This window comes from Panthera uncia (assembly GCF_023721935.1).
Source record: "Panthera uncia isolate 11264 chromosome B3 unlocalized genomic scaffold, Puncia_PCG_1.0 HiC_scaffold_1, whole genome shotgun sequence".
In the NCBI taxonomy this organism is placed as follows: Eukaryota; Metazoa; Chordata; class Mammalia; order Carnivora; family Felidae; genus Panthera; species Panthera uncia.
The window spans coordinates 103,626,551-103,653,809 of NW_026057582.1; the positions used below are offsets into that span (position 1 = coordinate 103,626,551).

The following is a 27,259-nucleotide window of genomic DNA, read 5'->3' on the forward strand; positions in this document are numbered from 1 at the left end:
TTTCTTTTCTTTTCTTTTCTTTTCTTTTCTTTTCTTTTCTTTTCTTTCCTTTCTTTCTTTTTTTTTTTTTTTAACGTTTATTTATTTTTGAGAGACAGAGAGACAGAGCATAAGCAGGGAAGGGGCAGAGAGAGAGAGGGAGACACAGAATCCAAAGCAGGCTCCAGGCTCCAAAGCTGTCAGCACAGAGCCCAGTGTAGGGCTCAAAACCACAAACTATGAAATCATGACCTGAGCCGACTGCTTAACCAACTGAGCCACCCAGGTGCCCCAGGACCTTCAGTTTTCTGAGAAATTTTTTGTCCCCAGGAAAAGCTTCAAAAGCTCTCCCTCCTGGACGGTTACAGGAGACAGGAGACCTGAGAGATGTAACCACCAAATAAATGCCAAGTGTGGACTATGTTTAGATCGTGATTTGAACAAACTACAACAGGACATCCTTGCGAAAAGTGGGGACATGGGAGTATGGAATGTGTATCCACATGATATTAAGGAATTATTCTTGGTTTCTGTCAGGCGTGATAATGGCACAGAAGTAATATTAAAAAGAAAGTGCTTAGAAATTCATGCTGAGGAATTTAAGTTAAGTAAGTCCAAAGTTTGCTTTAAAATACTCCGGAAAAAGCCGTGGTGCAGATGAATGGGAGAGGACTGGCCATGACTCGCTCACTGTCAAAGCTGTGTCACAGGCACAGGGAACTCACTGTAACATTCTGGATACTGATGAGAATCTCCCTAACAAAAAATTCGAAACAAAAACTTGCCCTCTGTTAAGTCTCTATAAATCTCCTCTTTATCTCCACTTAACAGTTCCTGGCTCCTGCTCCCAATCTGTGCTCATGCTCATCTCCACCCCGACCCCCAAATTCTACGTGGCACCTTCTCCACAGGCTATGGCTTGGGAAGGAGGTGTTGGAGGGGGCACCTTCCCTGAGAATGTTTCTGCCCCCTGATGCCCCTCTTACTCTTTCTCAGTCAGAATTCATCTCTCTCCCGTCTTCTGGAATACTAGGTATCTCTATTTTACCACTTCTCATGGCCTTTCCCATCTCCCAGTTGGGGTCCCCAACTGTTCCAGACACTGAGTCTTTTATTCAGGGGCTGTCTTGTCCTTATCTGTCACCTCCCTTCAGAGCCAGAGCACAATCAGTGTTTGTTCAAATGAACTGGCCCCTTCTGCTCCTCAAATGTACCCACTGCTGGGTCTTCCTCTACAGAGCAAAGAATCTTCTCCACAGGCCAAGAGTTTCACAGACAAAGGAGAAAAGGCCATTCAGTCCCACAGACATTTACAGAGGCTGGCAGTGGGGGTGGGTGCAGGGCACACAGCTACCTCCTACATGGGCCGACTGCTGCATGACGGAATGAGGTGGGAAGCCACCATCTTCATAATCACCTTTAGGGGAGGGTGGGTGATGTGAGGAGAGGACTCATGGGGGAGACTGGCTTCTCTTGTCATTATTACTCCGCCCCATCCCTTCTCTGCCAGCCTCCTACAGCTGCAGAATCACCTGTTACCACACCTTTTCCACCTTTCCTAACACAAAGCTGAGTTACCATGTGCCACGGGCATTCAGCTCAGAGCAGGGACAGGCTGCTGCCTTCCCAAGGTGCTGACTCTCCAGCTTCCTTGGGAACCCATGATCAGGAAGATGTCACACACTCAGCCTGCCCTCCCCAACAGCCCAGGGTGGCATTTGCACAGAGCACAGAGGCCAACCTCTCACTGCCTGGTAAATGAAAACTCCTCCTTCATGGCAGATGGGTCTAGCAGCACCCCCCCCAGGACTTCCTCCCTCTAGGTCCCAGTAAAACATTCCCCTCTTGACACCCCCTCAGGCCACTGTCAGCCCCACCCTACCCTTGACTCCATGTTAAAATGCCAGCTGTGAACATGTGGTGGGGAGTCAGGTGGATTCTCTGACATTCCACAGGCCTCCTTGGGCTCCCCCTCAGTATCAGGTTCTGATGCCAAAGGGTGAGGAGAGTTGGACTGGCCAGGGAACAGAGGAAGGTCATGGTCTCCTCCTCCACCTTCCCTGAAAGACTTGGGAGCGCTTCTTAGTTTATTTCGACTTGTCTTTGGAAACTCTTAGTACAGAAAAGGGTCTGCTTATAAAACACCTAAATAATAAATAGTTAGTAATGACTAGATATGATCACAGAGAAGATGAGTCCACTACTGTGAGGAGAATCACTTATGGTTCTGACTCCGGCTTTGGGGATGACCCGCTGGGTGACTTCAGGCAGGCCCTGTCCTGTCAAATGCTGTAAAGTGAAGGTGTCTGATGGTCCACCTCTCAGTACAAACAGTGAGTGACTCATGCCTCGATTCTCAACTAACTACCTTCCCCTCTCTGTTTCCAGTCTCTCCAAATCAAATCATCCTCAACATCTTACTCCTTTAAGTGCATTTTATTTGGACTTTCACAAGAAAGTTTAACCTGAGTTATTCAATTGGGGGCTTCCTTTCCTGAGGAAATCTGGCTATATGAGGTCAAGGTCTACTGACATAGCCAAAGGGACCTTTAATATCTGCAGTGTCTTCATGCCAAATGAGTACATCACATCTCATGACAGGGCAAGTAAGTTCTTGGAGAGACTGTAGACAGGTCACTTGTACCCAGTCTCCCAGGCAAGACACAGGAAAAAGGGCTTTGCTATCTTCCATTGATCCCAAGATACACAGTTTTGGATCTCTGAAATCAGGACTTCTTTCCCATCAATGGCATTATGTCATTACTGTCAGTCTGAAACAAAGGCAGGTGTTTCAGAAGATGACCACACCGCTTCTGCCAGACATTGAGGGCCATTCAGCCTCAGACTGTATGACATTAGATTCTCTAATTGAAGTTCCTTTGGATCACACTGATTGTGCAAATTCAGAAAGCAAACCTGTGTGAATTCCACACACGTGGGGCCCCTCTTGTCAGGGGGGATTTTCCATCCCTCCATCTAGCATGAAGGGTGAAAGACTCAGGTTTCCTTGCCTTCCCTTTTTGCATGGTGGCTTTATTTCTCATTTACCCTCTCAGTGAGGGCGTCCCAGCTTTGAGGAGAGGGGAAGCGGTCTCCTCTTGCACTTGGCTTTGTTCTTTCTTATTTTTGGTATATAAAATAACATCTTATATTTGATGGAAATATGGTCTCTTATATTTGATGAAAAAAGTTTCTGTAACCAATGTTATATACAATATTGGAAATGATCTGGCATGATAATGGAAAAGGAGGTAGGGTTCTGAAAAAATGGTTGCATGGGGTCAAAATCTCATGTCTCCTCCTAAACCACTTGCCATCTGTGCTGCTCTCTGGACATCCCCTCCCCCGCCCAGCACATCAGGCTGTTGACTAGCCCAGCACCCATCATGGTTCCCTATGACTCTTGGGATAAAGGCAGAGCTCTTTGATACGGCAAAGTACCAATGGTCGTGCATCCTCCCCAGTCACATCTACACCATATACACACCTTATCCTCTCCCCTCCAGCTTTCTGTCCGTGCAATTTCAGCTTCCCATGCCCTCTCTACCACAGAGCCCTGGCATGACAGCTCTGTCAGGAACACTTCTTTCTCCCTGGTTTGCTTAGCTGACCTCACCTCCAGCATCACCACCTCAGGGAGGCCTTTCCTGACTAGATCAAACCCCCATAGCATGCTTGTGCAGCACTCCATCCTTCTCTTTCATAGCGTGTGTCCCACCTGCAGCCCTACATCTGTAGAATGTTCTTGTTTAATGCTGGAATCCTTTACCTGACTGTCAACTCCATGAAGGCAGGAAAGGAGCCTGTTTTCACTCAATAGTGTATCCCCTGTGCCAGGCTGAGTGCCTGGCAGGTGCTCAATAAACATTTGTCAATGGATATATGGATGAATCTGGGTGTCTCTGCCCTATAATTAAAGAGTAAGCTCCCGGAGCCTGCGGCAGTTAGGGGAAGCAGAAAGAGCAACAGACATATCATCAGAAGGCCTCCACTTTTGCCACTACAGTGACCTTGGGCAAATCACATCCTCTCTGTTTCCTCAATTCCAAATTGGGAATAACACTTACCCTGCCTATCTGACAAGGGTGTTCTGTGAGTCTGTGTAGTAACTTTGAAATGATACAATCCGGTCCCTCACCCCCAAGCTTCTAGCACAGTGCTGGGCCCACACTCTGTCCATACGAGCTGGCTGATGTCCCTCCTTTAGGAAAAAGGAGAGGACATAATACAGTCCTCAAGAAGGTGTGCTTGAAGCCTGGAGTCAAGAAGGGACCACTGAGCCTGTGCTTTCCAGTCTTAAACGCTCTGGAATTTCTCAGCCCTTTCAGGGCTATGTCCTAGTACATAAGAAAAGGGATCTTCTTGTTGAGTCCCTTTTTGTCTTCATTTCTAACACAAGGCTGGGGCCCTCAGTCAGAAGGGGGGAAAGTGGAGAAGGGGGATGCCCCTTCCATCCTGCTGAAAATCAGCCAGGGACAGGGCTGGATGGGAACAGAGAACTGCATCTTCTAGGACCTGTTTCTTGGGACAATCGTTTAAAGGTATGAGACATTCCACCAATACCTGTCAGAATACATGAAATAAATACATGAAGCTACTAACGTTTCCTCTGGAGCTGAACTGTAATGTTAAGGTGGATATTTATAGCAAAGTCTCCCTATTTCTCCATATACCTCTTATGAGGGTCGGGCATCCTAGGTTTCTGTCTCATCTGCATCAACTAGCTATGAAAGACCTTGGGTAAGTCATTTTTCCTCTCAGAGTCAATTTCCTCATCAGTTACATGGAAATAATAGCAACAACAAGAATAATACCATCCACCTTTCTGCTCAAGGAGTTCTTTTAAAGATCAAAGACAGTGCTTGGTAAGTGAAAAGTCAGTGCAAATGAAAGGTAATATTTTTCTGTGCATTTTAAATTCCTCCTTCTGCAGCAGGAAAGCACCAAACTGGCTTATTGTTATCCCTACTTAGCTCAAAGATTACCCAAGATCTGCAATTTATTAAGACATATAGGTGGGAGGTGAGATGTGAAGAAATCCATTATCACAGATCAATTACAAGCATCTCCCCGGGGCCAGCCATCCTCCCTCTGGAAAAGGGTAGGCTGAGAGGTACTCATTCTCAATTGTTTTAATAGCTTGGCTGCTCCACCAGCCACCTCCCAGAAAACCAGGTTGGTGAGAGGAGGTGCAGAATGAGTAACTAGCTAGCGCCTTCCTGATTCTGGATTCTGTGAAGGGGGTGGAGGGCTATGCTACATACACACACCCTAAGGATAATTCTAGCTGATGCTCTGGCAGGGCACTTGGGAACACGCTTCTGCAAATCATCCAGGATGCATTACTGACTAGATTCTGGTGCTCAGAGTTTCAAGCCAGCCAAGACTTCCTTGCTGCATGATCTGTCGAGCTGCTCCACTAGGGACTCCCTGGTGTCCCTGCAGAACACGGAGCCCAGGCCATCTGTGTTCTTACTCTCCAGCTGGAAACTGCCCACCAGTTCCTGGATCCACTGTAGGTCTGCTGAGAGCTCCTGCCTTAAAGCTTCAAACTGTGCCTGCAGATGGTCCAATTTCCTGGCCATGCTTCCGACGCTGGACCCTGTGGCCTGGATGTCTTCTCGTAGGAGCTTCTTCAAGGACTCCACTTTGCGGAACTCGTACTTGAGCTGGGAGAGGTCGTGCCGGGCGCTCTCACTCTCCTCCCGGTACCAAGCTTCCTTCTCATTGTATATGGAGACCAGAGCCTCCACGTCGTCCTGGATGGTGTCATGGGTCCCTGCCAGGGCACGGCATCCCTGGTCCACCTGAGCCACGTCCTCTACTACACGGGCAAAACGCTCAAAGTTGACATAGGTGTTATTGGGAGGCATGCTTGAGTGGCATTTGAGGGTGTATTCTCTTAGGCGCTTGGTCTTCAGCTGGGCAGGCTCTGTCTTCTGCTGTTCCGGGGCTCTGACTTCTCCTTTGGACTGGTGGGTGTTTAGACAGAACAGCCAGAATTAAGTTGATGCCAAATCCAAAGCGCAGTTCAAGGTGCAGGAAGAAGGCACACAAGCAGCCTCTTAGGCATTCACTGCATGCATCAGGCCACGGGGAGGACCATGGTGGGATGAGCATCCCCACAGATGATAAAAAAGACTGAAGAGTACGGGGGTGCGGCCTCCATGCTCACTTCAGGGCAGGGTGGTCCATGGCCATTAGAGAAGGTCTCCACACACATAGCATTTAGAGGTGCTCACATAGACAAGCAGGCTATAGCCAGGACTCTGCAGGCATCCACTCCACGGCAGGAGCAGACAAGGCCATGGCTGACAGAGGGAGGCTGAGAGACCTCTCTCCTTCAGGACCAGGTGGCATCCTGGGCCTCAGCAATACTCAGCATGCTAAGCCCGAGAAGCTGCCTAGCTCTGTGCTCTGGGCTCACTCAAAACCTAGAGGGCCCTTTAACAAGTAGATGAACCTGACCTTCTCCCGAGCACTCCAGCCCTCCCTGCTCTCCATCCTCCATAGCCCTACCTGTGCTGATCTGCATGCTCAGATCAAGCTGGCTAGGCCTCTCATTTAACAATCCAGGTGATTTCCTCCAGGTGAATGGGAAATCTGGTGATGCTCTAGGAGCACACATCTCATCAATCAGCAGAAGTAGGGCCAGAATCCTGGTCTCCTGATTTCCACCCCACCAAAGTGCCTTTTTTTTTTTAATTTAAGTAATCTCTATGCCCAAACTGGGGCTTGAACTCCCAACCCCAAGATCAAGATTTGCATGCTCTACAAAGTGAGGCAGTCAGACACCCCTGGCCATAGTGCCTTTAACTAGCACTTTACTGTACTGTGAGCAAGACCCTCCACAAACCAGCAGCTGGGAGCCCAATTACAAAGTAGGCCAGGCTGGAGTCCCTCTGTACCCTCCACCTCCCCAGAGGGAGCAGCATCGCCCAGAGGGTGGCCTTCTCTCCTCCCTACCAGGCTTCCATCTCTGAGCCCCATTCCCTGAGGTCTCAAGGTGCCTAAAGAAGCTGACTGACTGGTTGGAGTGTCATCCTTTATTCAGAGCCCCAAAAGTCAGAAAGAAGGAGCCTCGGTTACAAAGTTGACATTTTTAATTGTCATCGATTTCTATCTACAACTTGGGAGCCCTGATTACTGCTTTGAGAATGACAGCAACATTCCCTCTGACAAAGAACACTTTTTATGATGGCCCCATAGGAAAAGGGTTTCAACTGAGGTTTGTGAGGGCTCCATTTCATAAATCACCTGAGCCCATGAAATATAAATGTAAACCTATAAACCTATTTGAACAAACCCAGATGAGTTGGCACCCCCCAACTGGATTTCATCTGTGCCCCAGGGTGGATGTTTCTAGCAAAGGCCTTTCCATGGGCTGCCTGCATCTGGCCACCCCTCCCAGCCCTGGCAGCAGACCAGGGACCCACCCGCTCACTGGAACGCAACACCATGCCCTTACCGTGATCCAGGGGTGTCTGAGAGCCTCTTCGATTGTGAGCCGTTTCCTGCAATGAGGATCAGAAAACAATGACAATCCACGAATACAGAAGCTGAGAGTGACAGTCTCCATTCTTACTCTTGTCAGACCTGCATTTTGGCATTCTTCGACCACTTCTATCAAACCAGAATAATGGGGGGGGATGCAGAGATGGCTGGGGAATGGGCTGAATTCCCTGCATTCCAGAGAAAATGGTCCAGGCGGACCCCTCAGTAGAATGATATTATGACACAAACCCTCATCTCTGGTCCCAAACTTGAAGGGCTTAACACCACACTCTAGGAGAGTCATAAGTGTTCTTGTGAACTTTAGCTCTCCACAGCTAAACTTTTGGTCTATGTTTTTCTATTTGCCTCCCAGATCCCTTCTCTGCCCTTCCCTGCTCAGGTACTATGATCTGACCTAGCACCGCCCTTAGATGGGGAAACCAGGCCCCTGAGCTCTCTCTGAAGTCTGTGGGACCAAGAGGACATGACCTTCTAGAATCTGTGGATCTCACTCCTGCCCCATTTAGTCCATGCTCTGGCACCAGGCACCTTACAATTTCCTGCCTATCTCCTACTTTGACTCTTCAGCCACAGGGCTCACCCTGGGCCCTAAGGAGGGGTAGGATCAACAGGTCTCCTATTCTCCCACTTACTGACCCTTCTGAGTCTGCCTCCCCCCCAACTCCCACTTGAAACGGCTTGGAAACTCTACCACTTTCCTTTTCAAAGACTGTAAAAGACAATGTGTCCTAGAGAAACCTAGGCTGACTTCCAAACACACACACACACACACACACACACACACACACACACAGAGTTATTTGTATTTGGGCAGGAAAGAAAGCAGAAAGACTTGAGCAAACAAGATGAATGCCAAGTCTCAGCTAATCCACACTTCTCAGCACCTGCCCAGATTAGACCACAATGGTGCGGATGGCAGCCTGTGGCAAAGAAGGAATGGACTAGCACATCTTTGGGGGAGGGGACAGGAGATGGTCAGTACTTGAGAAGCCCGTGCCTTTCTCTGTCACCTTACCGGGTCTCTTTCACCAGAAGCTTCCGGATGAAGTCCTTGGCTAGCTCGCTGGTCTGGCTGAAGAATTCTTCATCAAAGTCGTAACTCACTGCTGTGATATTTGCTAGCGTTTCCTGCTTTGTGTCTCCCAGGAAAGGGGATGCTCCACTTAGGCTGAGCACACAGAGAGGGAACACGTGACTATAGGAAAGTAGATGGAGGTGGAGGTGATACAGTCAGGGAACCCTGACTCATACTATTGCATGGGGATGGGAGGCTCCCAGCAACACCGCCTGCCCACTCTGGGCAGCCAGTCAGCAGCCTTTTCAACAAACTGAGTCTGATTCAAGACACTTACGGAGCTTCTACTAAGTTCTTGACTGAAACTGTGTCTTCAAGGAACTCGAAAGAGGAGGGGAGGAAACAGAGACATGGCTCTTCATAATCCCAAAGAGAACAAAGCAGAATACAATGGAAGACCAGACAAAGGACTAGGGGGGCACAGGACAGAGGGGACATCCAAGTGCAGGCTTCATGGGAGAACTGACATTTGTATCAGTTGTGTCCTGAAGAATGAAGAGGTTGTCAGTAGAGGAGGAGATGGAAGGTGTTCTAGGCTAAGGGAGCAACTTGAGCAGAGTCTGAGAGATGTGGAAATATATGGACCAGTAGGACTAGAAGGGTGTGTAAGGTTCCCCTGCAGGGTTTGTCAAGAGGTATCATTCAGGGGTGCCTGGGTAACGGGTGAGCATCTGACTCTTGATTTCAGCTCAGGTCATGATCTCATGATTCATGAGATTGAGCCCTGCTTGGGATTCTCTCTCTCTCTCTCTCTCTCTCTCTCTCTCTTTCAAAATAAATATTTTAAAAAAGAAGGTGTCATTCAAATAGTGACTCCCAAATCTACTGTTTCCTGACTCATATCCCAGCTTATGGGATACCTCGCCCTAGATGTGCCATTGTCACTGTGCCCTAACTTCCCTCCATGAGCTCCTTGCCTTGATTAATGATGTTACCTCACAAATGCGCGCGAGTTAGAACACAGGGGTCACCTCTGACTCTTCCATCCATTCTCTCACCACATCTAACTGGCCCAAAAGTCTTATTGGTTTTATTTACTAAATATCTCCTAAAGGTTCTCCCCATCTCTACTGCCACTGTCTTAGCATAGCGGTAGCAAGGTGCACTGGGAAAATGCTGATATTTCATTCGTCAAATTGAATTCCAGCTCTGCCACTCATTAGCTGTGTGAACCTAAGTAAGTTACTCAACCTCTCTGACCTGCAGTTTCCTCCTCCATAAAATGAAGAAAACTCTTCAGCTCACATGATGGTTGTGAAAAATAAATATATTTACAATGTTACATGTAATCTTGCCCCATATACGGAGAGCTCTGGAATTGGTGGCCATTACTACTATCTTTGTTAGAACACAAAGAACCTCCTGTGACTTCCCATTTTCTATAGGATCACGTTTGAACTCCTGAGCAAGACACTGGAAGTTGGTCCCTACCACACGCTCAGTACATTTCACCACACTTTAACAGGCTCACTGTTTCTTTCCTCAGCAGACAGCCCTTCTCTCCCTTTCCACCCAGAGAATTAATCTCATTCTGTACAGGGCAGTTCATATTAATCTCAATCTCTTTCTCATTAAATCTCCCACAGTCCCAGCAAACGAGTGTCTCTCCCAGCTGTGCCTCACACAGGCATGTTCATACATCAGCATAATCTTGGTCCTATTGAGTGCGACTGAGCTGTGTGGTGTCTCCCTCCAACACAGGGAGCTCCAGGCACGCAGGGCAGACCTCCTCCATGTCAGTATCCTGAGTGCCTGGCACAGTGCCCACCATGGAGCAGGCACTCAATAAACTGTGTAGAACTCAAACAAGCTAAAAGAAGACTATATGCTTTGTACACACTGGAATTCCTTAATATTTCAAAATGGAAATCCGAGTTCTGAAAAAAAATCAAGGTTTTAAGAGCCAACACAGAATCTGGAACCATCGAGCAATGCATCAAGTTCTCTTTCTCTGCATCCAGTTCTTCTGGGGCTTAAAAAAAAAATGCTGATGGCCAGACTCCATCCCTGGCAATTATGATGTAATAGATCTGCAGTGGGCCTGGGCAGTGTTAGGTGTTAAAAGGTCTAAGGTACAGCCAGGATTGAGACCCTCTGCCATAGCTCAGAGGGGTCCACCACATTGTAAAGAGCTCCCAGTCTAAGTGATGCTGGAAGTCAGAGAACTGGTTTACAGGAATGCGGAGAGATGGTCCCCCTCAGCTGGTGAGTACTGGAGCCCCCATGTCCCCTCTGGCTATGGGCTAACTCAAACTCAATGTGCCGTAAAAAGAGCATGTTCCAGCTGTGCTGTTGGGGGGGAAATGGTTGAGAAGCACTGATGGAATGAACACCAAGCTGTGCTAGGAAGTTTGCACACATGTCTGCTTATTTAACCCGCACAGCACACCGTGGCAGGAAGTTTGTGATTCTTATTTTCCTGATGAGGAAAACAGGCCCAGACGTTAAGTATCTGCCCAAGGTCACAAAGATAGAAAGTGACAGATCCACTGCACATGGAGCTACACAGGAAATGTCTGCTTAAGCAACTTAATACTTCAGGGGTGGGAAAGAGACTCTGGGGAGAAAGACGAGAGCACGTGAGAGCCGGGGAAGGAAGGGGGGACTGGGAGAGAAAGAAGGAGCAGGATGGGGAAGGCACGGCAGCCTGAGGGCTGTCCCAAGGGTTCTGGGTGAAAGCTGACTTTCTCACAGGAAATGCAGCCTGGGTGAGGCTGAGCATTGGATGCCTGGCCAGGGTAGGGATGCAGACAAGGCCCAAGGTCAACGCTAGGGCCAAAAGTATGTAATGGAGCTAAAAGCATGGAGCCTCAGGTGTGCTGTGTGGATTGAACACATCTGGCTAGTGGTAAATGATTCATGAGTAAAACCAGTAAATTCAGGCTGCCTGTCCCTACCCCTCTCTCATTCCTCCCAGTTCCCCAGATCCAAGCTAGGTTGGGACCCAGCATCAGGGATACTCACAGGATGTAGGTGATGACGCCTATACTCCTGCAAAACAAAGAACAGGCAAGTCAGAGCCGCCTGGCTCTGATCCCAGCCCAGCAAGGGACTCCCCCCCATGCTTCTCAAGGGGAAGAGTCACGTGCCCCTATACAGTGGCCTAAGGATGTCACCTCAAGTCCATAGCCCTCTCCACTCGTCCCAGTCTTCAGCAGCAACCTGGGATGCATCTGGAGTCACCAAGCTCTGGACACTGAGTCCGAGGACCCAAGTTCAAGGTCAGACTTCTGCACTTGCAGGCTGTGATTGGGGCAAGTCCCTTATGATCTCTGAGCCTCATTCTCCTCATAAAATGAGGTTAATGATAACTACCTCACAAAACTTCCAGGAGGATTTTAGAAAACCAAGCAATCAAGGTACTCACTCAGCCAACTATAAAGCCCTGTTCAAATGAAATGAGTCCTGTCTGTGCAGAAAATCAATCACTATGGTATCCTCAGGCCCAACACAGCTCTTAGAGCCTACAAGGCTCTCAGTGATCACTTGGTTGATTAACTAAATAAGCTATTGTTACTATTTCTTTATCATAGCTGTGGCAGGCCTCCAGGGTGAGCCTCTCCCCTTGTCTCTGCCTCGGCTGTGTTCTAACAGGCCTCAGGTCCAGGCCTGGCTGCCTCCAGCTTCTCTGGGCCACAGGTCCAGCACACCGGGAGCAGCCAGAGGCTCTGAACGTGTGGAGAAAGGGGTTTTCATGGCCAAGCAGCATGATGTCATCCAGAGTCAGAGTCTGAGGCCTTCTGCCCTTGAAAGGACCCCAAGGTCACCTGGGTCGTCTATACAACTTACCACATGTCAGCCTCCAGGCCCAGGGGCTCGTAGTTCACAATTTCTGGAGCTGAAAGAAGCCATATTGAAGAATCAGCAGGAGTATGAAAACAAGAAGAGATGGTGATAGGGAATTTTAGGGAGTTTGGTGACAAATGTCTCCCTCCTGAATCCTCACTAAGGAAAAATCAGAACAACAGATGGAGATAATCTGGGTCTAAGAATTTTGAGAAATGAAGTTGCCTGTTATCCTGGTAGAAATCTTTTACAAAGAGGCCTTAATAGTGAGGAAGAAGGAAAGGACAGAGGGATGCCTGGAAGAGGAAGAGGACGGTGGGGTAAGGAAGATGCCAGAAGGGGAAATGGGGCCTGACAACAAGGCTTGCTTTAGAAGTCTCTGGTGGAAAACAGTCAGGTCAGCGCTGGAAGGTCATAACAAAGAAAAGAAGGCAGAGAGGGAATCCATGTTCCTGAATCTGGTCTGAAAGAGGGACCCCTCCTACCTAAGAAGAATGACAACAATCTGGGGCCAATGAGATGATGAACCTGAGGTGCCTGAGGAGCATCCAGGCAAAGATGCCCCGGGTATGGGAGAGTGACTTGGAGCCATCAAATCTGGAGTCATCGTACAGGTGGAAATGGGAGCTGTGTGGATGATGTGGTGACCAAGAGTGGGTGCAGAGTCTAGGAAAGAACAGTCTACCCAGGACAGAAGAGGACCAAATGCCACCCAAAGGTCAAGCAGGCAAGCACTTAGAAAGTGTGTGGTGTCCAGAGGTGCCCTGACTGTGGGAAGTAGAGATAAGGGTGTAGACAATGCTACAAAAAAAGCTTGGTCGTGAAACTGAGGAGAAAAAGAGGGGAATAGCTAGAGAAGGGAGAAGGACTGAGCCTGTTTAATCATAATGGAAAAAGGGAGAGGGTGGGAAAGGCTACATTGGTGCATCTAGAACAATGTTAAAACTACTGCATCTGTAGCATGTGACCACCATCCCCCCCCCCCCCAATTAGAGACACAAGGAACCACTTTTCTGGTTTTGCTTATTTTTTAGCTTCATTAAAACGATGTCATCCCGGAGATAATGTAGTCACTTGATCCCCCCACCCTCTAACATTATGCTTCTAGTGTTCACTGAATGTTCATACATGGTCTTTCATTTTCACTGCTATGTAATAGTCCACTGTGTTAATATGTATCATCTTTCAGTCATTGTCCTCTCAATGATCATTTGGAGGGTTTCCACTTCTATTCTTATCAGAACAACATTGCTATGAACTTTTTTGCACAAGTCTCCTCACAAACATGAAAGACATTCTCTAGCACGGTGATTCAAAGTGTGGTCTGAAGACAAAGAGTCACTGGTCCAGACACAATAGGTCCAGAAATGGGGAGTAAGCTTTTAGAAACTCGTACAGCAATATGACATTGCCATGACATTCAAATTGTGATGATTTTTCTAGGGATTTATTTTTCTTGTGTCTTTAATGAAGAAGCAGTCCAGGACAGATTAAAGAAAAAAAAAATTTAAGTCTTTCACCATAGAGAGTTTGAGAAGCACAACTCACTTTCCAGGCTTATCTGCTTGATACACATATACACTCACTTCTGTTCTCTATGTGCATTTGCTTGTCTATTTTCTTCTGTGCTTTTCTTCTTCTTTCTTGGTGTTTTTTATTTTATTACTTCTCTTACTGTTTTCCTTCCCTACTTACATTTTTGTAATGGCCACCCTTGAGACTTTAGGATGGCTATCTAACAAATTCTAACATAAGCAATCTTTTGACTCTCCTCTAATAATACAAGAGCCTTAGAACACTCATTTCAAGAACTCCTTCCTATCTAACATTATTTTCCTCAATTTTTAGTTCTGTTTTTTTAACCCTGCAATTAAAACATCCATGACCATCCATCACTGTCATCATCATCATCATCACCACCACCATCATCATTTTAAACAGAAAATGGTTGTATTTGCCGAATGTTTACTTATTTCTTTGCTCTATTACTTCACACAGTGAGGTCTTCCTTCAGAGAACATTTAGTTCACAAGCACATCTTTAGAAGCTCTAGTAATAAAGGTTTGTTGGTGGTTTAATTGTTTTATGGTTTGTATTGTTCTTTTTCAAATTTTTGGATTTTGTTATGTTTTGCCTGAATCACTTATCCTCATTCTTGAAATATAACTTTTGCTGGGTGTAGAGTTAAGAGTGTTTTGGGTTTTTTTTTTTTTTTTTTTTTTTTGAGGATTGTAATTGGCTTTATTAAGCGATTCATGAACTGGACAGCATCCCATCTAGCAAGTAGAGAGATGCTCCCTAATCATTGTTTTTTAATTTTTCCTTAGTTCTTGAAAGATAATATTCTATTGGACATTGGCTTCTACTGTTGTTTTAACAAGTACACTGTCAAATTTTTATTTATTTATTTATTTATTTATTTATTATCTGTCTTTTCTTCCTGGCTGCTTTCATGATCTCTTTGTCTTTGGTACCCTGTAGTTTAACTATAATGTTAACTACAGTGTAACTACAATGGATTTTTTTTTTCTGTTTGATATACATTGTCCTTTCTGTATCTGGAGATGCATGTTTTCACAACAGTTCTGAAAATTCTCAGCCATTTTCTTCAAATGTTGATCCTCTGTTGTCTTATTCCCTCCTCTGGGATTCCAAACAGACCTGTGTTAGGTTTTCTGTTTTCACCCTCTCACACTTGTCCTCTATTTCATATTCCTGTATCTTGATCTTTCTGTGGTATTTTGGCTAATTTTATTCAGCTCTGCCTTTCAATTCTTTAATTCTCTCTTCAGCTGTGTGTAATCTGCTGTTTAACTCATTCACTAAATTTTAAATTTCTAGGAGTATAGAATTTCTTAAAGTTCTTCCTGGTTCTTTTTAGCATTTGCCTGGTCATTTTTGACAGTCTCTTGTTGCTTGCTCATTCTTATGATTCTTTTGTTTCTATATACATTCCCTTGATTTTACAGTGAACATGTGATCATTTCAATATCTTATGTCCTTGGATGTCTAAGTCTTGCTAGTCTCTGATTGAAATGCTGATACATACACTTGCCTTTGGGAGAGGTCCTCCTCTTGAATTTTCTTGCTGCTCACAGCTCCAGCTCTAAGTTCATATTTCACTGGCTTTGGAGGTGGGGCAGGTGATGCAGGAGGAGTTACTACCCTTAAAGATTTCCTTATTTCCCATGAGTCCAGAATTTCATTATAAAGAATATTTTTCTCAAGAATCAAGTTTTGTTGCAGGAGGGCTTTTGGAAGACCGGGTCCACCATGCTCCTAGAAGCTGATGGTAACTTCTCAATACTGTGTCTCAGGTTGAAGTTTCAGAGGAATGGTGGGAGTAGGACAAGTAATTATAACCTGTTTCTCAGGAGTCCTGGATAAAGAAAGTTATCATAATTTGGGCAGAGGCCTAGAGAAGTCACCCTGTATATCTGTAAGGTGCAAACAAAACCAGTTCTAGGCTAGAGCTGGGTCATACTGGCTCACAAGGGTCAAGTGTGTGTATCTCTTCCCAACTCTGAATTCAGTGACAAGTTGGTAGCTTAAAATTGGCAAATGCTATAAATTAGGGTTGGGTTTTGTTTTGTTTTGGAGACCCAGTTGTTAGACATTTAACACTGTATCACTGGAAAGAACCCTCCATAGTCTGGCCCTAGCCATCAATGTCTCACTCACATGGCCATTCTGATAGGAACTCTCTGTTTCATCCAGAGTGGACAGGGAATTGTCCTGGATAAATGTACTAATTCTGGCCCTCCCCACTGCTATGAACGACTGAGACTGGGATGTATACTCCTCTTCTACCCTGCCTCTTTCCCTACCCCTCCTCACACTTCTCCAACCCACAACACCAGCCCTTTGTCTCTCACTGACTCAAGGGCATGACTGATCCCATTGACTTTGCCAGAGTGAATATCTTGTTTGAGAAGTCTTCAGAGATGTCTCTATCATTCACTTTATAATTAATCACATCCTGTCTTGTGACACCTCTTCCACTATTGCCCTGAATGTCTAGTTGAACCATTTACTGTTAGCATCTGGTCTGAACTTAAATGAATAAATATATGCATTTCACCACATATGTGAATGGTGGGCAGCAACTGCCGTCTTGGACAAAGTTCAAGAATAGATGTCTTGTGCCCTTGGTTCAAGTTGCTTCTGCCACCAGCTCATTGTGTGACCTTGCATGAATCATTCTGAGTGTAGCTCCCTGCCGCCACTGTGTCCTCAGTACCTCACCTAATATCTGTCATAGATATTAGATGAAGAATAGCCATTGGTTGACCTTCACTAAAATCCCCCAGACTTCCAATCCTACATTTGTTGAACTAGCCCAGATGACCTAAAAAGATCCTTCTACCACTCACACTCGGTCGTTTGATGTTTCCACAACTAAATTGTAAGCCTCCTCGGGACAAGGTCTTTCTAGAGAGACAACCCCGTGTAACCAAGAGGGCACAGGCTTTGATGTTGCATGTATCTGTATTTGAATGTTAGCTCTACCACCTACTGGTTGTTTTGCCTTGAGAAAGCATCCGATAGAGAAAATAATTAAATCTGCTTCATGAGGTTGTTTGAAGATTAGCTGAGGTGATGTCTGCAGAGCACCGGCATAGTGCCTGGCACACAGCAAAGTTCCCCTACCCTGGGGTCTGTGGAGCCTTAATAGCACCATTCCATAGTGGCTGTGGGGCTGGCATGTGTGACCTGAAAATCCATCAGGATGGATGATCTGAAACATTCTGTTTTCCTTATTTTATTTATGTCAGAAGTTTTCCCCAGATTTCGGAGAGACCATGACCTCCCTCCATTTCCAAGACCACTTCAACTCCCAAAGCAGAGAGACAGTGGTCCTCAATTCTCATTCCTCTCCCTTCTGTAAGGCTTTCTCTCTAGGACCCTCAGCCTGCAGCCCCAGTCCCACGAGGGGGCTTCTGGGGCCTGAGCCAAGGCTGATAGAAACGGAGGGATGGGGGAGCTGCCAAGGCTCTTGTGAAGCAGGGCCCCCTGTGCAAGAATAAAGGCCAGGCACACAGGAGAGGTGAGTGGGTGGATCTGGCATTTAGCAGATGATTTCCCTTCTCTTTTTCAGGAAGTCAAAAGCTACTTCAGAGAAACTTGAGTTTATGGGAATGCCAGAGGGTGAGGAAATTTTAAATTTTCACAATAAATTCATCTAAGAGCAGGAGGTGGGGCCAGCTCTGGGACGGTTTGACTCTGCAAAGGCCTCTAGCCCCACCGGGCCTCCTCCTGCCCCACTGGGTGCTCAAAGCCAGCACCTGGACCCTTACCCAGAAAACTTGCAGGACATTTTCTTCCCCACCCATTAGGTTTCCAAGGGGGAGTCTCCAAGGTACCATCTCCCAGCCCAGACTCTCAAACAGACACAGGGTTTGTTCCCAGAATTTCTCTACCTTTTGATCCCAGATGCCTACTTAGCTGGGAGAGAAATAGGCCTAAAACTTACCAACAAATTCTGGCGTCCCAAAAATATTCTTAAATTCAACTCCATCTTCTATTTCATGAGCCAGGCCAAAGTCAATCAGCTTGATGTGTGGAATGGGAATATTCTTGTCTAACAACATAATGTTTTCTGGCTGGAGAACAACAACAAAAAAAAAGTAAAGAAGGAAAGGATGAAAAGATGGTAATTAAAGCCCTGTTTTGTGTTTTTGCTTTAGGGGTGGGGTGGGGTTTGGTGTTCTTTTTTAGGAGACTAAAATTCTTTCTTGTTTTTGCGTCCTGTCTTCTCCTGTGAACTCAAAGACAGACATAGCACTGAGGGCAAGGCCTGGGTTTTATGAAATCTGCTGCTCACAGCAGAACCAGAGACCTTAGCTTTTAGTCTCCTTTTTGTCTCTGAATGGCAGATCCTTCAATGCAGTGCCTCTGTTTCCTGATCTGTTAAATGGGGCCAGTGAGAAATTCAAAGCATTTCCTGTAAACAAAACCACTGCCTCTGTGAGGACCATAGGGGTGGGAGCCTAGCAGCTTAGCCTGGCTTTACACACGGCTTATTAACCTTTGTCTTCCTGACCACCTCTTTCCCCTGGCTGGCCAGCTTCCTGTTGACAAACTCCCCTCCTCTGGCCTAACCATGTAGCTCACACTTCTCTATGGGTTTAACTAATTTTGGCCCTCGGCAGGACACTGGAAAAAAATGCACCTGACTTCCCGGGAAAATACCAGCTTCCCAGGCTATTTCCAGTGTAGCAAACAGCTGCCAGATGTGACACAACCATGTGGGTATGTGTTGGTGGGGGGATGGCCCTGCCCTGGCCTCATACACCACAGGCTCTCAGGGAGGCCAGACACAAGCCTACCCTTCTGAGCCTACCCGTCTCACTCCCACCCAACTGCTCAGAGCCTGAACGTGGGTTAGCAGGTCTCTCCACTTCACCCTCTCCCCTCCTGCTCCTCACTGTGACTGTCCTAGACTTCATTCAAAGTGGAATGTCCTGGGGGTGCCTGGGTGGCTCAGTCAGTTAAGCATCAGACTTCAGCTCAGGTCATGATTTCAAGGTTTATGAGTTCGAGCCCCGTGTCAGGCTCTGTGCAGACAGCTCAGAACCTGGAGCCTGCCTCAGATTCTGTGTCTCCCTCTCTCTCTCTGCTCCTCCCCTGCTCACACTCTATGTCTCTCTCTCTCAAAAATAAATAAACATTAAAAAATTTTTTTTCAAAGTGGAATGTCCTGAAAACATACATCCACACAAAAGCATCAAATTCATAACAGTCCCACGATGGAAACAAGACAAACGTCCCATCAACTGATGAACCCAGTATATCCATATAGTGGAATACTATTCAGTCGTAAAAAGGAATGGAGGCAGAGAAAGAATACAAAGGAATGAAATACTGATACCTCAGCATAGATGAACTTTGAGAACATGATGTTAAGTGACAGAATCAGTCACCAAAGACCATGTATTATATGATCCCATTTATGTGAAATATCCTGAATAGGTAAATCCATAGAAAGAGAAAGTAGTTTAGCAGTTGCTCAGGACTGGGGAAATGGGGAGTGACTGCTAATGGGTATGGAACTTCATTTTGGGGTGATGACGATTTTCTAAAATTGGTAGTGGTATCAGCTGCACAACTTTGTAAATTGTACACTTTATTTTATTTGTTTGTTTATTTATTTATTATTTTAGAGAGAGGCAGGTAAGGGCAGAGGGAGAGAGACACAGAGACATTATCTTAGGCAGGCTCCATGCTCAACAGGGAGCCTGATGTGGGACTCAATCCCACAGCCCTGGGATCACGACCTTAGCCAAAATCAAGAGTCAGGTGGTACCTGGGTGGCCCAGGTGGTTGAGTGTCTGACTCTTGGTTTTGGCTCAGGTCGTGATCTCGAGGTTCATAAGTTCAAGCCCCACATTGGGCTCCACACTGACAGTGCAGACCCTGCTTGGGATTCTCTCTTCTCCTTCTCTCTCTGCCCCTCCCCTGCTCGTGCTCTCTCTCTCTCCCAAATTAAATAAATAAACTTAAAAAAAGGAAATTAAGAGTCAGATGCTCAACTGACTGAGCCACCCAGGTGCCCCTAAATTGTACACTTTAAATGGGCAAATTGTATAGTATGTGACTTGTATCTCAATAAAGCAGTTTTACATGAATGAATAAACACATAAATAAATACATGTTTAAGAAAATCGAGCATCCCTATTTCTTGTTTTTTAATTTTTTTAATGTTTATTTATTTTTGAGAGAGAGAGAGCGAGCACGAGTGGGGGAGGGGCAAGAGAGAAGGAGACACAGAATCCACAGCAGGCTCCAGACTTTGAGCTGTCAGCACAGATCCCAACGTGGGGCTTGAACTCACGAACCGTTAGATCATGACCTGAGCTGAAGTCGGATGCTTAACCGACTGAGCCACCAAGGCGCCCCAAACATCCCTATTTCTCAAAGAAGAATTTCCCACCTTGTACCTTTGCTCACATTATCTGCTCTACCTAGAAAGCCTTCTGCTTGATCTATGCCCATTAAAATCCTAGCTGGGCTTCAAAGTCTAACTTGACTCAGCTAGTCCTTGAAAGCTTTCCTCAGTGAGTACCCCACCCACACACACCAGAAATGAATCCCCCTCCTGTCCCTTTGGTGCTTATTTGAACTTTTTTGTTATGACATTTGTCACACTCTCTCCTTGTCCACCAGTCCTTGCTGTCTTTGTTCTAGCTCCTCTACCGGACTCTCAGCTGGAGGGAGGATTTAGGTCTTTGCATGTTCACCCCTGCAGTGCAGAGCACAGCGCCTGGCAGGCTGACGGTTGCCCTGTTAGCTGAATCGATTCTGAATCTGGCCTGAAGACACTCCAGCTGCCCCATCCCAAACGTCGTGGCTCCCTGAAGTCTCTGTGACCTCATGTCAGAGTGGCTGGAAACTTTCACTCAAATGAGCTGGCTGTGGCCTCCCCCGACTTTGAAAATAAATAAAGAATACATTTCCTTTTGCATTTTTAAAGCTTGTTTATCCTTTTTCCCCTCTGGAGACTTCTCTCAACTTGATTGTGAAAATGTGTCAAAGTCCTTTCCCAAGGCAAAGCAGGATCTTAGGTCCTGCAGAAAGGAGACTGAGGGGGGAGGTCAGGAGATGGGACCCAGAGAGATGGCCCCACTCCGATACCCCCAATCCAGCCCTCAAATGGCTGCTCATGGACCTCGAGTGTTCAGGAACCCCATGCGGTAAACTGCGCCCTCCCCACTGCCCACCGTCTTACCTTATTAGGAACTTCCCCTCTCCTCCAGGGAATGGCCCTGAGGCTTGCTTCTGGGGCAGAGGAGGGTCAGAGCCGGGGTCTTCCTGACCACCATAGTGCTCAAGGCACAGCACACACTGAATGGGGATGGGAGCCACAGTGGACAAAAGCAGTCACACCAGACCTGGTGACCCCCAGGATAATGGGGCAGGAGGAAATGGGTAGGGAACATGGGAGAAGAAGGAAAAACAATTGGAGGCTGAATTCTCCCAGGCAGCATTGCTCTGAGAGGTGAGAAGTATCCTTGCCTTATATCCTCTCACCTCTGTGTCCCACAGTCCAGGGGAAACAGCCTCTGCACTGGCTTGTGAAAACTTCAGGGTCAGGCCACGTTTTCTTACCTTAGTACTGCCTGTCCCTGCAAGTTCTTGCCCACTCCAAGAACTTAACACATAGCAGGTGACTTCTCCCCTGCTTGGAACATTCTTCCTGCACAGTCCCTACCCCAAACCTGGCTAATTTCCTATTCACGTTTCAGTAAAAATAGTACCTCCTCCAGAAGGCCTACACATGCGTGCACACACACACATTTCCTGCCCAGTTCCCATAACATCCTGTGCTTCCCCCATTTCAATATGTCTTACACTGTCTCAAGGTGGTCGCTTACTTATCTGTCTCTTCATACTGGGTTATAAGCTTCCTGAGGGTTTTGTTCCTATCAATTACCTAAAGCTCAGTATAGAGCCCAGCATCTACCAGGTGCTCATAATTGTTCCCTGAGCGAAGACACCTGCCATTTCGCTGCAATGTGCTAACCCAGCACGGGACATACTTTCTACCTCATTGAACCCTTCCAGCTATCTTATGGAGTGGATGTTATCATTTCCCTGTTTCAGAAAGAAACCAAGACTGAAATACTGGCTTGTGGACACAGGGATTTTCATGTTTTGTTTTGTTTTTTTTATTTTTGAGTGAGAAAGCATGAGTGGGGGAGGGCCAGAGAGACAAGGAGCCAGAGGATCCTAAGCGGGCTCTTCGCTGACAGCAGCAAGCCTGATGTAGGGCTCAAACTCACGAACTGTGAGATCATGACCTGAGCTGAAGTTGGACGCTCAACTGACTGAGCCACCCAGGTGTTCCTAGACATGGGGATTTTAACCTCTGTCTGTTGGACTCCAAAACCTCTGCTCTAACAACTAGAGTAAATTATCTTCCTGCTTCCCAAAGGTCCTGGGAAATCTATCCCAGGGGGGGAAGTGGATATTCTGTTCCAGCCTGGCAACCTAGGGCAGGCTTGGACCCTGGCTCAGGCATAGCTATTTTCCTGTCCTGGAACTTGCTTCCCATCCCTGCACACCTTTTCTTCCAGTGACGCTTTCACCCAGGTGAGGGGCCCCGAGTGCAGTTCTGGCCTGCCCTTACGCTGGGTTTAAAGGCTCAGAAAAGGAATCTCAGGATCTCCTGGGCTCGACCTCCTCGTTTCAAGGAGAGAAGAGAGGTCCTGGCAGAGTCCCCATAGAGAGTCTGGGTAAAGTGATATGGCCTGTGGTTTTCAGGCTGAGAGGTGACCTTAGGGCAGCAGGAATGTTCTACTGGGTGTCAGGACCCAGATTCTTGTCCTCACCTTACCACTCACACACAGAGCCATTTGGACCAAATGTACCTTCTGGCTCAGACCTGCCCTCAAATAGCAAAACAGTAAAATAGACCCTATATCTGCAGCTCCTCTCGCTTTCAGAAGGGTTTCCTTCTTGCTGTTTCAGCCTCCACTAACCAGGAGGCAAAGCAGGGGCTGTTATTTTCCAAACATTCACCAAGGCAAGCAGCGCACTAGCGCTCTATGTCTTCTTTGCAACCATTCTGAGTGGTGGATTGTTATCACCCCCATTTCACAGATGAGGAAACAGAGGCTCAGAGACCTAAAGCACTGGCTCAAGGTCCAACAGCTCATCATGGTGGCATCAGGGTGGGTTTCCTGGGCAGTGCAGCCCCTGCTCGCCACCACATCACCCAGTTTGGTTAAATATCTTCAGCGGTCCCACTGACCACGAGAGTAAGGTCAAGGTGCGCTGCCTGATATTTGAGGCATCGAAGTTCTGCACTGACTGCCCCACACTACCTTCCCAGCCTCACTGCCCATCACTTGCTTGCACCTGCCCCATATCCCCTCAAGGTGGGTATTACCACACCCAGAATGACATCTCAGTTTCATCCTTTTCTCTGGCTCTTCCCCTTGCCTAGAATATCTTTCCTACTCTTCTTCACACTTTCAGAGACGATGCCCCATCCCTGCCTCGTTTTACTCCCTTACTTTTCAGTGAAGCAGCCCCTGACCTTGTGCTCTAACCCCCTTAGGTGGGGGTTATGAGCAAGTGGTCCTAAGTTGCAGGCTGTCTCTCATATTGTGACACCGCTCTCCTGAGCGGTGGCCTCCCTGGGAAAATTCAGGTCAGCGTTAAGTTTCCTGGCCTCCCCTATGGTGTCTTGCATCCTGTATGTCCCACTGAAATACGCCGACGTGCACTGAAAGAACTGGGAACCAGTGAGTGGTCCTTCCTTTTCTGCCCTGTGGAGGCCCTCCACCACCACTAGGGGGGCCCTAGTGCACTCCTCCCCACAGGGCTGCTATAGGGCTGGGCCAGGAGAAAAATGACTGAGGGAGGATCCCCAAGGGTAGCCTGAGGGCCAATAAAGCAGAAGTTCCCCCAGGGGGTTTTTCTAAGCTTCTTTGCTTCCCCCTTCCTGAACAGGGTAGGGCACTAGAAAAGATCCTGGGCCTGGGTAGTGGGAAATCCCAGTTCCACCTCCACCATACGAGGCCATGTGAACTTAAGCACATCACTTCCTCTCTCTGGGTCGCAGCTCCCCAGTTCTAAAATAGACACTGGATGGGATCCAGAGCCCCTTCGCGCTCTAGCCTCTGCAACTGCAAGGTGGCATAACCTCCCAAGCTGGCCGGGCAAATTCCCACTCCTCTGGGCCCCAAGGCGGGACATACAAAGGCTCAGGTCTCCTGGCTCCTGGTCAGGAAGGACGAACAATCCACTGTGACCACAAACCACTGGGCCCAAGCCAGGATGCCCTCTGGGGTAGTGTGGTCCTAACCGTCTGCCCTTTCCTCCAGCTTTAGTTGCTTCAACCAAATACTACCCACATGCTTGCCATCACCTCTGAAGCATGGTTGGAAAGAAGGATCACATTCCGGTAGGTGCCCCCACTGCCCAGCACCGGGTTTGTGGAGCTGCTACCAAGAGGGTGAAACTGCTCTCACCTGTCAAAACAAATCACCCAGCTCAGCCCACCAGGCAGGCAGCTGTGGGAGAGGCCAACATGCCCCTCCATGCCCCAGCAGCTTTGGTCAGAGGTGCCTGCTATGGTGCCAACCAGAAGCCAGTCCTCCTGGCAGGACCGATGTCAGTGGGTGATCCCTGCCAGCCCAGTACAGCATGTCCAAGAGCCCCTGCAGGATGAAGGCAGCCTCTGGGGGCTACACAGTAAGGTGCAAAAGACTTGAGCTTAGAGCCAGGCAGGTCGAGGTTCAAATCCCAGCTCTGTCACTCACAGTGAACCCTGCTCAAAGTCAGTGGATCTCTTGCAACCATGATTTCCCATTTGTAAAATGAGTCACCTACCATGGCAGAGGGTTGTTCTGAAGATTCAGAGATGGTGCATGTAAGGATCAATGCTCAGCAAGATTTCAAATCATGGTAGCTATGTTTGTTTGCTCCTCTCAGGGATGTAGCAATGACAACAGTCAGCCCTGGGAATCTTACTAAATCCCTGCTGAGTCACCTGTGCACACCTGCAGACCATGCCCTCTCACTGACCTGCCTCCTGTCCCACTCATCCTCACCCCCAGTTCACCATACCGTGTTCACAATGGTGAGGCTACAAGGGACCTCAGAGGTCATTTAGTCCCTTCATGGTTGCAGAGCAGCTCAAAGAGGTCAAGAAACTGCCAAGGTCACTGAGCAAGGAGCAGAGCCCAAGTCTGCTGACCCCCTCCCTACCCAGCGTCCTCTCCAGGTGCCTACGCAGCCTACCTATCACTGGGTGAGGCCGCTGACCTCAGCAGAGCAGGGGCCCAGCCACTCTGTGCTATGGGGACAAGAAGGCTGCAGATGAACCTTCATTGCAAATATCGAGCATGGCCCCAGATTATTCAGGATGCACTGGGCAAACTGAGAAAGCAGGGCTGACTGCTTCCAGGCCTCTCTGGGCTGGTTTCCATGGTGCTGCAGCAAACTCTCCCCCTGGCACACCGTGGATGAGACCACAGGCACCCCCTTCCCACAAGCCTCCAGTGTGGCCTATGCCCAAGGCCCATCTCCGTGTGGCATTCAAGGCCCTCCTATCACTGGACACTCACATGCCAACCGACCTCCTCATCACCCGTACCCCAATCTGCAGTTCACTTTGGGGGAATGGCCTTCCTCACAAGCTTTTTCTTCCCCCTGACGCCCAACTCCAACACACACACTGGAACATCTTCTGTGATCCCCTCCCTTCTGGCACGTGCAGCCAGTTGTTTCCCGTCAGGGCCTGTATGGTATCCCGACATGCCTCTGGCAGAGAACCAACGGCACTGTAATTCCTTATGTGTCCTCCCCCCTCTATCCTGAAGCCCCACAAGGCGGATGGGGGCCTCGCCTGCCATTGCCACCCCTAGCACCCAAGAGTGGCTGCTATTGTAGTAAGTGCTCAGGAATTGTCTGCTGGACAAATGGACAAACCACATATGCGTCTCTTGCTCATTCTGCTTTTAGGGAATCAAGAAAGATCACAGCTAAGAGCCTTAGAACCTGGATTTGAATCCCAGTTTTGCCATTTACCAGCAGTGTGACACTGGCAAGTTCCTTAGCCTGTCAGCCACAGGTTTCTCACCTTAAATAAGCAGTAATAAATTAGATAATAAAACCTACCTCATGAGGGTTACCAAGAGGATCAAACAGAGCATAAAACGTGACCTATAACTGTTAGCATCATCTTTTTTTTTTTTAATGTTTATTCATTTTTGAGAGACAGAGCGTGGGCAGGGGAGGGGCAGAGAGAGAGAGGGAGACACAGAATCCGAAGCAGGCTCCAGGCTCCGAGCTGTCAGCACAGAGCCTGATGCAGGGCTCAAACCAACGAACCGTGAGATCATGACATGAGCCGAAGTCAGATGCTCAACCGAGTGAGCCTTCCAGGTGCCCCAGCATCATCTCTATGATTATTTCCTTGATCATGTGTCTCCTTCTCAGAATGAGAGTCTTTTTCATCTGCTTACTGAACTCCTACCCATCCTTCCAGGCCCAGCCAAAATTCTATCTCTTCCAGGCCCAGCCAAAATTCCTATCTCAGGAATTATCATCTGAATACCCAGCCCAGCTCTCCTTCCTTGTCCTGGCTCCACACTTGTGCAGCAGCCTCACCCTGCAGTACCAACGATTTTGCCAAGACCCTGATTGTTAGTCCTGCCTCCCCAACAAGACTGCCCACTTGCAGAGAGCAGGCGGGCTTCTCGTGCTCTTTCTACAGTCCTAAAAGCACAACCTATAGCATTTAGTTTACGAAGCATTCACACTTAACTTGATTCTCACTCTCTGAGGCAGGTACCATCATCACCCCCATTTTACAGATGAAGAAACAGAGGCTCAGAGAGGTTAAGTGCTTTCCCAAGGTGCCTCAGTAATAAGTAGTGCAGCTAGGGTTCAAGTTCTGGCTGACTCCAGATCCTGTGGGCTCTCCCTTCTCTCATGTCCCCTCCCTTCCTCTAGTTGATGCAAGGGTGCCTGCTGGGGTCACTCCTGCCTGCTGGCAAAGTGGGCACATCCATCTTGGCCCTGGTGCCTCAGCAGCTTCCTGCCCCAGCTCCATGTTTTTCCCAGAAAACCCGCAGCTGTGGCTTAGGGAAGGGCCCCAACTGGGTTGCACTTGGATTTGTTAAGCCACAGCTTCTGGCCACTTGCTCATGGCCTCCTCCTCTGGGGAAGGCTGTTACATGGTTCTGACCTCCCACTGCCCTATTCAGTAAAGCAGAGGAGAAAACCTACTCTACCTACCTACTCTGTCTCTAGGCTCTAGCAGCAGGGGCAGAAATAAAAATTCACTTTCAAAGGCATTCCAGGACCACTAGCTTTCGGCTTTGGGCCAATCAGCAATGTTGGATCTGTGGTCTGTGCCAAACTAGCATTTGTGGTGAGCTTCCCCCCCCC

The 27,259-nt window shown here is 47.7% G+C and overlaps 1 protein-coding gene across 3 annotated transcripts in view; it reads right to left on the minus strand.

Annotated features, from left to right (window-relative positions):
* Positions 1-27,259, minus strand: part of DAPK2 (death associated protein kinase 2) — a 125,872-nt gene that overhangs the window by 10,946 nt on the left and 87,667 nt on the right. For 2 of the 3 annotated variants that reach the window (XM_049611758.1, XM_049611757.1), the window contains 5 exons: positions 17,829-17,958; positions 12,359-12,407; positions 11,534-11,560; positions 8,510-8,662; positions 7,448-7,493 (listed from right to left, as the gene is read on the minus strand). In XM_049611758.1, the coding sequence (XP_049467715.1) occupies positions 7,448-7,493; positions 8,510-8,662; positions 11,534-11,560; positions 12,359-12,407; positions 17,829-17,958 (405 nt within the window). Of the gene's footprint in view, positions 1-41; positions 5,952-7,447; positions 7,494-8,509; positions 8,663-11,533; positions 11,561-12,358; positions 12,408-17,828; positions 17,959-27,259 lie in introns of those variants that run through there. The other variant, XM_049611759.1, reaches the window with a different exon arrangement.